The sequence below is a fragment of the Myotis daubentonii genome, chromosome X, assembly GCF_963259705.1.
Source record: "Myotis daubentonii chromosome X, mMyoDau2.1, whole genome shotgun sequence".
NCBI classification, from domain to species: domain Eukaryota; kingdom Metazoa; phylum Chordata; class Mammalia; order Chiroptera; family Vespertilionidae; genus Myotis; species Myotis daubentonii.
The window spans coordinates 30,754,511-30,769,565 of record NC_081861.1 but is presented as its reverse complement, the minus strand read 5'-3'; the positions used below and the strand labels follow the sequence as shown (position 1 = coordinate 30,769,565).

The following is a 15,055-nucleotide window of genomic DNA, read 5'->3' as shown; positions in this document are numbered from 1 at the left end:
ACTCCATTGGGAGAAATAACCACATGAATACGACAATAAAGCGTAACTGGCACTAATGTCAGCTTTGGGAAGACAATAGAGTGGTGGGGACTTTGGTAACTGGAGAGCACCTGCCGCACTCATTGTTGCCATGTGTGATGTGAATTCAGTGTTGCCAAGTTTTCTGGATTTGCAAGAGAAGCTGCAAATCTGCATTTCTATGTGAAGTGTCCTGGTTTTTTATATGTTGACAGTTTATTCAGCCTTTTAGAAACACTGTTTGGTGAACCAAAACATGTCTGAATTCAGCCCATGGACTCCAGTTTGGGGCCTCAGTCTTCACCAAAGTAGTCTTCTGTAAAGGTCATCTTCTAACAGAGTTGAGCAGATGGACGGGTCAGAGAGGAAGGCATTGTTGGGCCAGTCAGCCCGATCAGCAGAATAAAACATGGTGACAGCACAGCTATATTACTTCTATTGTATACATTGAGTTAGGAATTTTAAAAATATATATTTTTATTGGTTTTAGAGAGGAAGGGAGAGGGAGAGAGAGAGAGAGAAACACCAATGATGAGAATCACCTATCAGCTGCCTCCTGCATGCCCCCAACTGGGGACTGAGCCTGCAACCCAAGCATGTACCCTTGACCAGAATTGAACCCTGGACCCTTCAGTCCGCGGGCTGATGCTCTTTCCACTGAGCCAAACCAGCTAGGGCGAGTTAGGAAATTTAGAGATGATTGAATAATATAACTGGTCTTCCAGAAAGCAGTTGTCCCCACAGTATGTTATGTTCAATTTTCAATGAAATTTAAACACAGCCTATAATAATAAAAGCGTAATATGCTAATTAGACCAGACAGTCAAACGACCTTCCAGACGTCATTCCGGACGACCTTCCAGATGAAGCTGTGGCAGCGGTGGCCAAGGCGGAAGAGGTTGGGGGCAATCAGGCAGGCAGGCAAGTAGTTAGGGGCAATCAGGCAGGCAGGCAAAGTGGTTAGGGGCAATCAGGTAACAGGCAGAGTGGTTAGGGGCGATCAGGCAGGCAGGCAGGCAGAGTTGTTAGGGGCAATCAGGCAGGCAAGCAGAGTGGTTGAGGGTGATCAGGCAGGCAGGCAGAGTACTTAGGGGCGATCAGGTAGGCAGGCAGAGTGGTTAGGGGCAATGAAGCAGGCAGGCAGAGGCGGTTAGGGGCAATCAGGCAAGCAGGTGAGCAGTTAGGGGTGATCAGGCAGGCAGGAAGAGTGGTTAGGGGTGATCAGGCAAGCAGGCAGAGGCAGTAAGGGGCAATCAGGCAGGCAGGCAGGCGAACAGTTAGGAGCCAGTGGTCCCGGATTGCGAGGGGGATGTCCTACTGCCAGTTTAGGATCGGGCCTAAACCGACATCCCCCAAGAGGTCCCGGATTGCATGAGGGTACAGGCTGGGCTGAGGGGACCCCCCTCCACACACACACACGAATTTCATGCACTGGGCCTCTAGTTTACTTATAAAAGTAAAACATTTGTGGTGAAGGCCTGGGTTGGGGTGGGAACCAGATGGAGAAAGAAAGTGGAGGGATAATGGGGACATCTGTAATACCCTCAACAATAAAGATAAATAAATTTAAAAAATAAAAGTAAAACATTCATTGTGATTTTTAAAATATAGATAGATATAAAAATAAAAATTAACTGGTCTGTTATCCTAATCCCAGATGAAGAAAAATATTTTGGTGTATTTCCCTCTAATCCTTTACAAAAATTTGGTGTGTGCACATACCTTTTTCCCTAAGTTAGAATAGTACAATAGTAATTTTATGTGTTGCCATCTTTAAGGTTATATCATAAGTATTTTCTTGTCAGTAGTCTTCAAAATATGACTGTTAATGCTCTAGCAGCCCTGCACTATAATGTGAGCTGTAATATGCTATTGAGTGAAACTCTGGTAGTATTATCCCAGGAGGATTTATAAGGAAGTATTGCTTTTGCCTTGGCCTTCTCCCTAGCTGCAGCATACCTTTGCTGGCATCCTAGTGTGTTCTTTCTGCATATCCTAAAATTCTGTGAATTAAACTTGGAAGTGCTTCTCTCCCCACTGACTTTTTTCTCTCTCTTTTTCTTTATTGATTAAGGTATTACATATGTGTCCTTATCGCCCCATTGCCCCCCCCACACACTCATGCCCTCACCCCCTGGTGTCTATGTCCATTGGTTATGCTTATATGCATGCATACAAGTCCTTTGGTTGACCTCTCCCCCTTACCCCCACCCTCCCCTACCTTTCCTCTGAGGTTTGAGCATCTGATTGATATTTCTCTGTCTCTGGGTCTGTTTTTGTTCATCACTTTATGTTGTTCATTATATTCCATAAATGAGTGAGATCATGTGATATTTATCTTTCTCTGACTGGCTTATTTCGCTTAGCATAATGCTCTCCAGTCCCATCCATGCTGTTGAAAATGGTAAGAATTCCTTCTTTTTTATTGCAGCGTAGTATTCCATTGAGTAGATGTACCACAGTTTTTTAATCCACTCATCTGCTGATGAGCACTTAGGCTGTTTCCAGATCTTAGCTATGGTAAATTGTGCCGTTATGAACATAGGGGTGCATATATCCTTTCTGATTGGTGTTTCTAGTTTCTTGGGATATATTCCACTTTCAAGCTCATTTTATGAAGCCAGCATTACCTTAATACAAAACCAGATAAAGACAACACAATGAAAGAGAATTACAGGCCAGTATCCCTCATGAACATAGATGCCAAAATCCTCAACAAAATTCTAGCAAATCGGATCCAGCAGTACATCAGACAGATCATACACCATGAACAAGTAGGATTTATCCCGGGGATGCAAGGGTGGTGCAGTATCCACAAATCAATTAACCGTGATACATCCCCACTGACTTTTGCTTCATGGCTTTATTTGATTTTTTATAACATCTTAATTGAGATAATTCACATACCATTAATTTCACCATCTTAAAGTGTACAATGTAATGGTTTTTAGTAATTCACAGACTTGTTCCAGTAGTAGGCATTGATTTGAAAGAGTAATGTCTGTACTCCAGACTTGGATTTTTCTGTCACTTTTTAACTCACAATTTATTTTGTTCACTTTTGGACTTATGCCACACTACCTGTGTATTTTCTTGGTGTCTAATTGTAGGGTGTCGTTCCAACTGCTCAGCGGGCTGCTATCGTTGTGGGAGTAGAGCTACCAGTCTACGATATTACAAAGAAGCACTTAATATTGTCAGGGGTGATGGGAGACACAATTTTAACTCACTTTGTGTAAGTATGATAGGTTGTGCTCATGCCATATTACCAGCACACAAAAAAATCTCACTGAAATCCTCATGTAGAATTGATACCTTTATTCTACATCCCAGATGCTATGGGCGTTTTGGTACTTGAGGGCAGTATCTAATACAACAGCCTGTGAGATTTCTGTCAGTGTTTGCATTTTTTCATACACAGCCTCTATATCTAATAAGCTCATCTGTTATTTGCTTTGGTTTATTTTAGAACAGAAAGCAAACTTTTCTCAATGAGAATCAGAAAAAGTCAAATTGTATAGGGCCTATGAAACAAAAACATAGTTTTGGGCTGAAGACTGTTGCCAGTCACATCCTACATTTTCTTCATCTTGCAACTTTTATGATATTTTACTACTGAAATGCATTTGGCATATGATCCTGTGTTTTGAAAAATCTACATAGCTAATATATGATGTATGAAACTTGCTGTTTAGAAATCTTGCAATACTTTTAAATTGTCCCCCTTTAAGAAAAAAAAAAAGGTGTGTAAGTTTCAGTTTGAAAAGTGAAAAGGACAACTTTAAATGATGTCTCTTTAGAACATATTTTTTTTCTTTTTAGATTATAATGAAAGGGCAAGTGCCAAGTTTTATCTGATGAGTCTGACTCATTGTACATTTAAGTTTGCTCTCATTTCTGTTTAGGGGGCAGGAGTGGAAGAAGGGCAGTCTATTTACTTGAACTTTTCATTTTTCAGTTCCAGTTTTACATGTGGCTTGGCTGGGGCTCTGGCTTCTAATCCAGTTGATGTGGTTCGAACTCGCATGATGAACCAGAGGGCAATAGTGGGACATGTGGACCTCTACAAGGGTACTTTGGATGGTATTTTAAAGGTATGGACACTGTGGGCTTGCATTGCATTTTTAATTTTCGTTGGTGTCTTAGACCTTCTTTCAAGCCTTATTCTTAATTGCTACATATAATTCTGAAGATGTAAGAGTTACCATGTATATTTTAATAGGCTGTCAGAGTAATTTCCAGGTAGAAAAGCTGTGTCCTTGGCAATCTGCTGATGCTTAGTGGTCCTTATTATTATTCCGATTTGGATGCTTGTGACTGTAGGATACTTTTATCAATAGTACCATGTACAATTAATATAAAGGACTTAATGAAACCCACATTTGCACATTTCAAACAAGACGGAGACCCTGTGATAGAAAATCTGGTACTCAGTTTCAGTTCAGCATTGTGCTATTATTCACACTTTTGCTTTGAAAGTTTCCACTATGTTCTTCTTGTAGATAGCTAAATATCATAAATGAATTATGTATGATACAATCACTGGTGATAATACTTCTACAAAAAAGAAATTTGAGGCTAAAATATGATATTGCCATATAGTTTCTCTGTGGTTCAGCTTAATTTAACAACTTTTCATTATAGATCAGGCACATTTTAGTAGGCACAGAGAAATTATAGCATTTCTCAGTGGGTGTACAAACATAACACAGCTTGGTAAGTGAAAAACTCAGGGATCTGTGGGAAGAAATTTTAGTCCAATTTGGAAGTTTGGGATGGGTTTCCTGTAGATGGTGGCATCATGAATAATAATAACTCATATGTTGAGTGCTTTACTATATATTTGGAAATATCCTAATGAGACCTTACATATTATTTTAGTGGTGACCATGTGGTAGCATTCATTAACAGAGCATCACAGGAAGAGGAACAGGTTTTGTGGGAGACATCACAGTTTTGAGCACTTAGTTTGAAGTTCCTGAGGAACATACAGTGGATATATTTGAATATATTAGTCTTCACTCAGAGGAGAGTTCGTGGGTGTAGCTAAGAGCCTTGGGAATCAGTAGTGTATAGGTGTTGCATACTGTGGAGGGGGAGACCAAGGAGAGCAGGTAAAGGAATTCACAACATTATTGCCTTCCTAGCACACTGGAGTGTTAAAAAAATTCCTTCCGTTAATAGTGATTCACAGAGGCACTGATTCTTAGACTCTGGGGAGTAGAGTTTGACAAAAGCCCCTCCCCCCTTGCTGTTTCTCATATGCTCATCCTTCCACTTGACAATCACTGATGTAGAGAGAAAAGTCGGGCTAAGGAAAGAAATACCAATTATTTAGGCCTTGGCAGATGCGGAACTCAGGGAAGACATAAAAAGGTAACAGTTCAAAAGATATGAGGAAACTTAGAAGAGAATAGACATCATGGAAGCAAAGGGAGTAATGAGTTTCAAGGAGGGGTGAGTAATTATTTAATGTCAAATGGAATAAAGAGATCCAGTACAGGACTGCAAAGTACCTATTGGATTTAATATTTTCTAGAAGAGGGTTTGCTAGATTAGTGTTTGCAAAAACCCAATTGTTGTGCATTGAGGAGTGTGTTTAATCATTCATTCATTCATTCATTCATTCATTCGATACAAAAATGTTTGTGTCTTATGTGCCAGGTACTGTTCTCGGTTGGTGAACAGAAAAGTCCTGTCTTTCATGACGCTGTAATTCTAATTGGAAGAGACAGATAAACACATAGGAAGTGAGGATAAGTAGAGAAGGTTGGTTAAGAGGAGATAGAAGGTACAATAATCTAGTAATAGCTAGCGTTTATTGAATGTTTACTACGTATCACACTATAATATATCCTTTAACTCACATCAACGTTATGGAATAGCTAATTATCTTTCCCATTTTATAAAAGTGATTTTAGTTTCAGAGTAGCTAAGTATTTATCCAAGATTACACACCCAATAAGTGTTAGCTCTGGGATTTAAACCAGGACCTGTCTGATTCCAAAGTTTGTATTTATAACCACTATCCTGTGTTGTATAGAAGGAAACATTTTCATGTTCGTACTACCCTTTAATTACTTATAGCTACTCACTGATTCACTTATTTGCTATTAAAATTTTTTAAAAACAATTTCACTCTATATTATTATGATATATAATAGCATCATACTTTGTTATTTTATCTCTAAGAGTCCCCAAACACTTTGGCGAATGGAATAAGCATTTGTCTCTGACATAGAAATGAGCAACTGCAAACCTCATACTGTCATCTCCATCTTAAAACCATTGGGTGGATTTCCATTGATCCAAGGCTCTATATGATTTGACCTCTTTTTACTTCCACAGTCTTATCTTTCCTACCTTTACTCTGCATTCCAGATATACTGAACAATTTCTAGTACTTGACTTTCTTTCATTTCCAAGTTTTCTTCCAAACCATATACTTTGTTAGATGCCCCCCCCCACTCCATCCTAAGTCCCTTTCACTTGGCTAGCTCCTGCTCATTTTTAGATCTCGTTACTTTTTCATAAAGGCCTTCCCTGATTGTTAAACTAGGTTATGTGTACATAGTTTAGTGCACTTGCTCTATCATAGCATTTATTATATTTTTAAAAATCTTTATTGAGGTCTAATTCACATATCATAAAATTAACCTATTCAAAGTAGCTTTTGGTATATTCACAGATATGTGCAACCATCATCACCACATTTTCATAACCTCAGAAACCATATTCCCCCTATCTCCCCCATCTCTAAGAAAGCACTAATCTACTTTCTATTACTGCAGAGTTGCCTATTCTGGATATCTCATATAAACGGAATTATAGAAAATGTGACCTTTTTGACTGGCTCCTTTCATTTTACCATAATGTTTTAAGGTTCACCCATGTTATAACATGTATCAGTACTTTGTTCCTTTTTTCAAATTTGCTTTTTTTTTTTACTTTGTTCCTTTTTAATTGTTTAAAGTATTACAAATAGTAGTACATATGTCTCCTTTTTTTTCAATTGACCTTCCCCCAGCCTCCCCTACCCCCCCGGCACATGCTCTCACCCCTCTCCCAGTGTCTTGCGTACATTAGTTATGCTTATACTTTACTAGAGGCCTGGTGCACGAAATTTGTGCACCCTCTCCAATCTGGGACCCCTTGAGGGATGTCTGACTGCCCATTTAGGTCCAGTCCCTCTTGTAATCCAGGACTGCTGGCTCCCAACCGCTTGCCTGCCTGCCTGCCTGCCTCTAACTGCTTCTGCCTGCCAGCCTGATCACCCCCTAACCACTCCCCTACCAGCCTGATTGATGCCTAACTGCTCCCCTGCTGGCCCAATTACCCCCAACTGCCCTCCCCTATCAGCCTGATTGCCCCCAACTGCCCTCCCCTGCTGGCCTCATCGCCCACAACTGCCCTCCCCTGCTGGCCATCTTGTGTCCACATGGAGGCAGCCATCTTGTGTGTTGGAGTGATGGTCAATTTGCATATTGCCTCTTTATTAGATAGGATTTACAAGTCCTTCAGTTGATCTCTTACCTTCACCCACCAATCCTCCCCAGCCTTCCCACTGTCATTTGACAGTCTGTTTGATGCTGCTCTGCCTCTATATCCATTTTTGTTCATCAGTTAATGTTGTTCATTATATTCCATAAATGAGTGAGATCATGTGGTATTTATCTTTCTCTGACTGGCTTATTTCACTTAGCATAATGCTCTCCAGGTGCATCCATGCTGTTGCAAATGGTAAGAATTCCTTCTTTTTTACTGCAGCGTAGTATTCCATGTGTAGATGTACCACAGTTTTCTAATCCACTCATCTGCTGATGGGCACTTAGGCTGTTTCCAAATCTTAGCTATAATAAATTGTGCTGCTATGAACATTAGGGGTGCATATATCCTTTCTGATTGGTGTTTCTGGTTTCTTGGGATATATTCCTAGAAGTGGGATCACTGGGTCAAATGGGAGTTCCATTTTTAACTTTTTGAGGAAACTCCATACTGTTCTCCACAGTGGCTGCACCAGTCTGCATTCCCACCAGCAGTACACAAGGGTTCCTTTTTCTCCGCATCCTCACCAGCACTTGTCGTTTGTTGATTTGTTGATGATAGCCATTCTGACAGGTGTGAGGTGGTACCTCATTGTTGTTTTGATTTGCATCTCTCAGATGATTAGTGACTTTGAGCATGTTTTCATATATGTTTCTTGGCCTTCCTTATGTCCTCTTTCAAAAAGTGTCTATTTAGGTCCTTTGCCCATTTTTTTATTGGATAATATCCCATCATATGGCTATATCACATTCATTTCATTTTATTTTAATTACTTTTACTTTTTAATTCTTTTTAAATTTAATTTATTAGGGTGACAGTGGTTAATGAAACCATACCGGTTTCAAGTGTACAACTCAATAAAATATTATCTGCCCTAGTTTCCCATCATCATCACTGAGTCACTATCTCATACGTTCTGTTAGTTTATTCACAGCATTTTCTTCTATCTGAAATTATGCTCTTTATTATTTGTGTGTTTATTGTCTGAATCTATGGTTCTAGGTTATCTGTATCTGGGCTTTACTTTTACATCATGCACTCGTCACCCAAAGTAAAGTCTCTTTCCATCCCCATTTATCCCCCTTTTGCCCTCTTCTACCTTCCCCCACCCCCTTTCCCTCTGGCTGTCACCATACTATTGTCTGTGTCTGTGTCATATACGGGGTGGGAAAAGTAGGTTTATAGTTATTTGTATGGAAAGTAATACAATTATTAATAAACTATAATACAAGAATAAACTATGTTTTGTATACTCATAACTGTAAACTTACTTTTGCCATGCCTTATATTTTTTCTGCTTAATCTTTTCACCATTTTTCACCCAGCCCCCAAACCCTTCCCCTCTGTAATTACATTTAATATCTGTCATTCAGTAGACTGTAAATTCCTTGAAGGCAGGACAGCGTGCATCTTATTTGTCATTTTATCTACAGCAAGTTATTTGTTGAATGAATGCATAATGTTGTTTCTGTTTATCTATATAAAAGTTCTTGTTTGTTTTCATACAACTGCCTCAAGCCAAAAAATATGCCTCCTAATACTAATGTTCTAAAGAAGTTAGTCAATATTTTGGAGCTTTATAAGGAGATGGCTCATGGAAGTGTTAGAGACTCTGTGTTTGTATATCCATTCACTCAACAAATACAGGGTATTCCCCCCAAAATTTTTACACACTTTAACAGCTGATAACTCTGTTTTGAAAATTAAATGTATTTTAATAAACACAGCCTTTATAATTATTCAAAGTGTATGCATACATTATTTTGGGCACCCTATATTTACTTAGATATTTGTTAGAAACTTTACTGTGCCAGACAGTGTTAGGTGGTGGGGATATAATGGTGAATGAGACAAACACAGTCCATGCTTTCCTGGAGAGGGACAGACAATAAATAAAGAGTATAATTTCAGATAGAAGTAAATGCTGTGAAGAAACTAACAGAATGTATGAGCTAGTGACTCAGTGATGATGATGATGGGAATCTAGTTCAGCTAGGGTAGCTAGGAAAAGGCTGTGAGGAGTTGACATTTGAGCAGAGGTCTGATGATGAGAAGGTGGCCATGTGAAGATTGGAGAGAAAAGTATTGCATTAAAGAAGGAACAGGTACAAAGGTCCTGAGTTGGGAATGAGCTGGACATGTTCAAGGGTTAAAAATAAGGTTGGCATGCCTGAGTGTGGTAAATGAAGGGCAAAGTGTAGGAAATGAAACTGGAGAGAGGGAGGGGCTAAATTATGTAGGATCCTAAATGTCATCACAGAAAACTTGCAGTTAGAATGAATTCCACTGGGATGTCATTGGGGAGCTTTAAGCAGGAAAGTGACACTGTCTTGTTTAAAAATTTACAAGTTTGTTTTGACTTCCAGGTGGAGATTGTAGACCAATTTGGAGGTTTATTGTGGTATTCTACGTGAGAGGTGATGGGGTTGGATTGTATTTCTAAGGTCCCTTGTAATTTTAGCAATCTATGGTTCTAGGTTATCTGCATCTGGGCTTTACTCTTGCTGATTTTCACAATTTTTCAACATCAGTTTTGCTGAGACCTTTGACATTTGCTCATAATCCACTGGGGGAAGTATATTATCACTATGCGTTCATAAATAACGCCCTACTTATGTTGCTGTTTGCTCCAAAAAATGCTTAGTATGGATAATTATCTCGAGTGCTCATTTTTTTCAGTTTAAGTATAGTTGACATACAATATATTATGTTAGTTTCAGGTGTACAATATAATGATTTGACGTTTATATACCTTATGATATGATTACCACCATACAACATAGCAATTTCACTTTTGGGAATTTATCTAAAGAAATCAAGCATAGGATAAGGGATATTTATAAGTCTGGATTCTCAAATTATTGTCTAGTCCAGATATATTTACTTTTTAGTATAGTGGTGGGTTTCACTTCACCAGTGGAAAGGCAAAATAACATTTTTTTGTTGTTAATCCTCACCTGAGTATATTCTTCCATTGATTTTTAGAGAGAGTGGAAGGAAGGCAGTGAGAGAGAGAGAGAAAGAAACATTGATGTGAGAGAGACACATCAATTGGTTGCCTCCTAAATGGGCCCCAACCAGGGCTGGGGATTGAGCCTATAACTGAGGTGCATGCCCTTGACTGGAATTGAACCCAGGCAGGCTGACGCTCTAGCCACTGAGCCAAACCAACAAGAGCAGAATAACATTTTTTTTCAATGTCTAACACAATGCCTAAGTTACAGGAGTCACTTAAGAGATAATCTGTCCATTGAACAGGAACTGTTTCTATAGGTTGGATTCATTATACACCACTGGTTTATGACCTTTGATATACCTCATTTTTCCTTTAATTTATAATAACCATTAAGCTGGTATGTGTAGACCACCTTTGAAACAGGAAACCCAAACTCAAAGGAATTCACAGTTTTCCTCATGTGATCCTCAGAGCATTGATATGAGGTAGGCCCTAGCATTACACAGAACTTGCAGTGATGAACCAGTGATGAAATGTTATTTGATGGCTTGGCTGGGGCTGGGATATCTGCTTCAAAGATCATGTGGCTGTTAGCAGGAAGCCTCTCTTCCTCTTTGGCTGTTGGCAAGAGCCCTTAGTTTCTCACAGTTGGGCCTTTTCATGACATGGAAGCTGGCCTCCTCCAGAGTGAATGATCTAAAAGAGAACAAGGCAGAAGCTTTATTTATAAAGCATCTTTTATAACAAAGCATTGGAGATGACATGTTCACCACCGCTTTATTCTATTGGAGACACAGACCAATCCTGATATGTGTGGGTGGGCCTACACGAGGGTATGAAAAACTGGAGGTGGCTTTCTTTGGGGACCATCTTGGAAGCTGTCTACCACAGATACTTTCTTTTTTTTCTGGAGGGATACCTTTTTATTGCAAATGGTAAATAGCCCTCATGCATTTAGTCCATCACATTGTATTTTATTTTTTTCCCTAACCCTAACCCTATCTTTATCCCTAACCCTAACCATATCCTTATCCCTAACACTAACCCTATCTTTATCCCTAACCCTAACCCTATCCTTATCCTTAACCCTAACCCTAATCCTATCTTTATCCCTAACCCTAGCCCTAACCCTAACCCTAACCCTAACCCTAACCCTATCTTTATCCCTAACCCTAACCCTAACCCTAACCCTAACCCTATCCTTATCCTTAGTCCATCACATTTTAAAACATACATTTCTTCTCTTGCTTATACATTTTCTGATAGGAAACTCTGCAGGGATCATTTTGCAGTTAATGTTGAAGGCGATACTTTCTTTCTCTTGTTTGCTAGTATTACTGTTATCTCAGCATCAAGAATACATTTGCATATGGTAGGTGCTCAATAAATATTTGTTGAATGAATGGGTAGATTTATTTAGATTATCCATGAATTCAAATGTGTGTCTAGAAAAAAAGGACTATTCATGGAGCCGTGAGTTGTTGGGGAGGGACTTGGAAGATGAATATTAAAATACATGTAATTGTCAGATGTAAAGAGTAAGGGGAATTCACTCTATTTTTTATTACATCTTTCAGATGTGGAAACACGAGGGCTTTTTTGCACTCTATAAAGGATTTTGGCCAAACTGGCTTCGACTTGGACCCTGGAACATCATTGTATCCTTTCACAACATGAGAATGAAAGCAAATACTTTAAGCTCCCAGGTAATTCTAGGCTATGGGAAGGAAAATTTGATCCTTGAAGCTTTCAGGCAAGTGAGAAACCTAAGCATTCTTATGGTGACCATTGAGGATGGAATTAAGAAATGACTTTCAGCTGGAGTCTAATACAAACGGAAAGGACTAGAAAAGGCATAGCGAAGTGTCCTCTTAAAAAAAAAAAAAAAGCACTAACAATAACAGACAAATCTGGAAGGTGCTATTTCCCTGCTGGGAAATGCCCACAAAAAAGTCCATGCTGAGGAGGTCCATATTTCCTATCCCCTAACTATAGGACCAAAACAGCTGGAGAAATAATAAGACAGAAAACATAAATAGGGTGAAGGAATCTAGGGCCAAATAGGGCTATTTCCTCAGGGGTGAATCTCCTTACTTTAACTGTATTTGAGTGCCTTCTACATGCAGAGTCATGAATTGGATGCTGTGGGTGGTGATGTGTGTACAGTAGTGAGCATTGCATGGTAGAAAAGTAATTTCCTGCCCTTGTGGAGTCTATAGGTTGAGGGAGATAGTATTTCTTACCCTCCTTGGGATTGCTCTGATTACCTAATGTCTGTAAATGATTATTCTAGAACTGAATTATATGTTGCCATTGATGTTCTTGTGTGTGTGTGTGTGTGTGTGTGTGTGTGTGTGTGTGTGTGTGTTATTTTCCCCCTGAAGACTCCAATTATGTTAGAATTTTAATCTGTTTATATTGCTAAATGCCAGTGAAGATAATGGACACATGGTGGGCATTCAGTACATGCTTGATTTGCCAGGTATTGTTTTTAAAAAGACTTTTAAGCAAGTGCAACTTAGAGTAGCACAAACTAAGTACTTTAATTTAAGAATGCAATGCACAATTTTAAAACTGGGTTTGGCTTTCTGTGTTAACCCAGTGATCTTCCATGACTTACTCTTCAGTTTTTTATCACATATGAGCAGCTTAAGAGACTTCAGATCTAAGGACTGAATTACATGTGAGCCAAGCCCTGCCAACCTTTCTACTCTTTTTCCCTTTTCCTTCTTCAAATGTATTTTGACAAAGTTGTGAGTGTTTACTGAACCATTGGTCTCCTAAGGGCCTCCTGATGGAAGAACAATAGATAGGATTATTCAAAATTGTTCAGTTGTTTGTGTTACCATGTTAACTTCCCTGAGAGGAAGTGTTAACATTGAGATTCTGGCACCAGATTGGTATCTTCTATGAAGATGGATACTGATGGGTGACATTCAAAATGGCCTTCTTTTCAAATGTGGGTTAAATGTAGTTGGTTAGCCTCAGACTTGGGTGAGAGCAGAAGGCATAGGCCAGGGAAGTTATTGCTGTGTATGTTACAGACCTCGGTTCTCATTAAAGAATTTATTGGAAGAATTACTTTGGTTTTGTCTTCATTTACTATTTTCCCCTTTGCCAATTCTTTATAAGTTACATTCTCCAGAGACTGATAAAGAGAAGGTGTCTATGAAATGGAGTCTGGACTCTTACAACATATTTATGAGCACAGACTAAGTGCATTGTGCTTTCCCACTGTCATTCATTGTCATAATGCCACTCACTTGTAAACATTAGGCAAGTGGTCCTTTTCTAATCATAAATAAAAAAACAAGTAGCTAATTTAGAAGTTTGTACAGATAAAATGCTAAAAGAGGCTTAAAATAGAACTCTGTGTCTAGGTTTCTAATTGTCTTATAAGCAAAATGTTCTGCCTACTTTCTTGTACTAGAATAGTGCCTAGCACATTGTAGGCACTCAAATATTTGTGGACTAAGTAGTTTACTGTAGTTCTTCATCCTTATCCGTTAATTATTTGTTCAAAAAACATTATGTGTCTCTCATATCTTAGATGCTTGGAATATAAAAATGAGTTAAGATGGTCTCTGTTTCCAAGCTTACATTATAATAGACAATTACAGTAGGTGCTATGTACTATGTGAAAGATCAACGAAGTACTGCAGAAGCACAGAGGAGGGAACTAGAGGATTGGCCAAGGACTTCATAGTGGAGTTTATATTTGTGCTAAAAAGCAGATGTTACCATATGGATGAGACAGGGAAGGACATTCCAGACAGGGGAATGAGAAAAGTTCAGTGTGGCTAAGATGTAGGACAGTGGTTTTCAAATACCACGTGAGGCAAATCATATGGCGATCTTGTGAAAATGTAAGTTCCCATCATCTGAGAACCTAACCTTACTTGGGGCAAAGGCATTTTGCTTTTGTTACAGGCACTGAACCTGGTCCTTACATTATACTTTGAGAAACACTGGTTAAAAAATAATGTGGGCTAGAATGAAAGGAAGAGTAGTGTGGCCAAAGGGTCAAATTATGAAGGGTCTCTATATGCCCAAAGAAAGAGTGACTTTTATCCGGAGGGATAGGGCAGACAAAGGAAGTTTAAAATAGGGAATTAACATAACAGCTTTTGTTTTTAGGAAGATAACCCTAGTGTGGAGGGTATCCTGGAGGGGAACAGCCCTAAAAAGGTTAAGACATACTGAAATCTACTTCCCTATACATCCAGGTAAACAAAACAAGAGTCCAGATAAACTAAGAAAATTTGTCCCAAGTCACATAGCCGGATTGTGGCAGGTTTGAGACTAGCACATTGCTGTCAGAGTTCTTTGTCTCATTCTACCACCCACAGTCCTTCTTAACTGTCAGTCTAAAGCACTACCTTTTGAAAATTAATTTTAATAGGTTTTATTTTTTTTAGAGATGTTTTAGTTGCACAACAAAATAGTGCAGAAGGTACAGAGGTTTCCCATGTATTCCCTATGCCCACATGTGCATAGCTCCCTCTCCCACATCAAAATTATTCACCAGAGTGATTA

At 39.0% G+C, this 15,055-nt stretch overlaps 1 protein-coding gene across 5 annotated transcripts in view; it reads left to right on the top strand.

Annotated features, from left to right (window-relative positions):
- Positions 1–13,597, top strand: part of SLC25A14 (solute carrier family 25 member 14) — a 33,216-nt gene extending 19,619 nt beyond the window's left edge. For all 5 annotated transcript variants that reach the window (XM_059680367.1, XM_059680369.1, XM_059680368.1 and 2 more), the window contains 4 exons: positions 3,129–3,253; positions 3,977–4,112; positions 12,097–12,177; positions 13,147–13,597. In XM_059680367.1, the coding sequence (XP_059536350.1) occupies positions 3,129–3,253; positions 3,977–4,112; positions 12,097–12,177; positions 13,147–13,188 (384 nt within the window). In that variant the 3' untranslated portion in view covers positions 13,189–13,597. The remainder of the gene's footprint in view (positions 1–3,128; positions 3,254–3,976; positions 4,113–12,096; positions 12,178–13,146) is intronic.
- Positions 13,598–15,055: the final 1,458 nt, after the last annotated feature.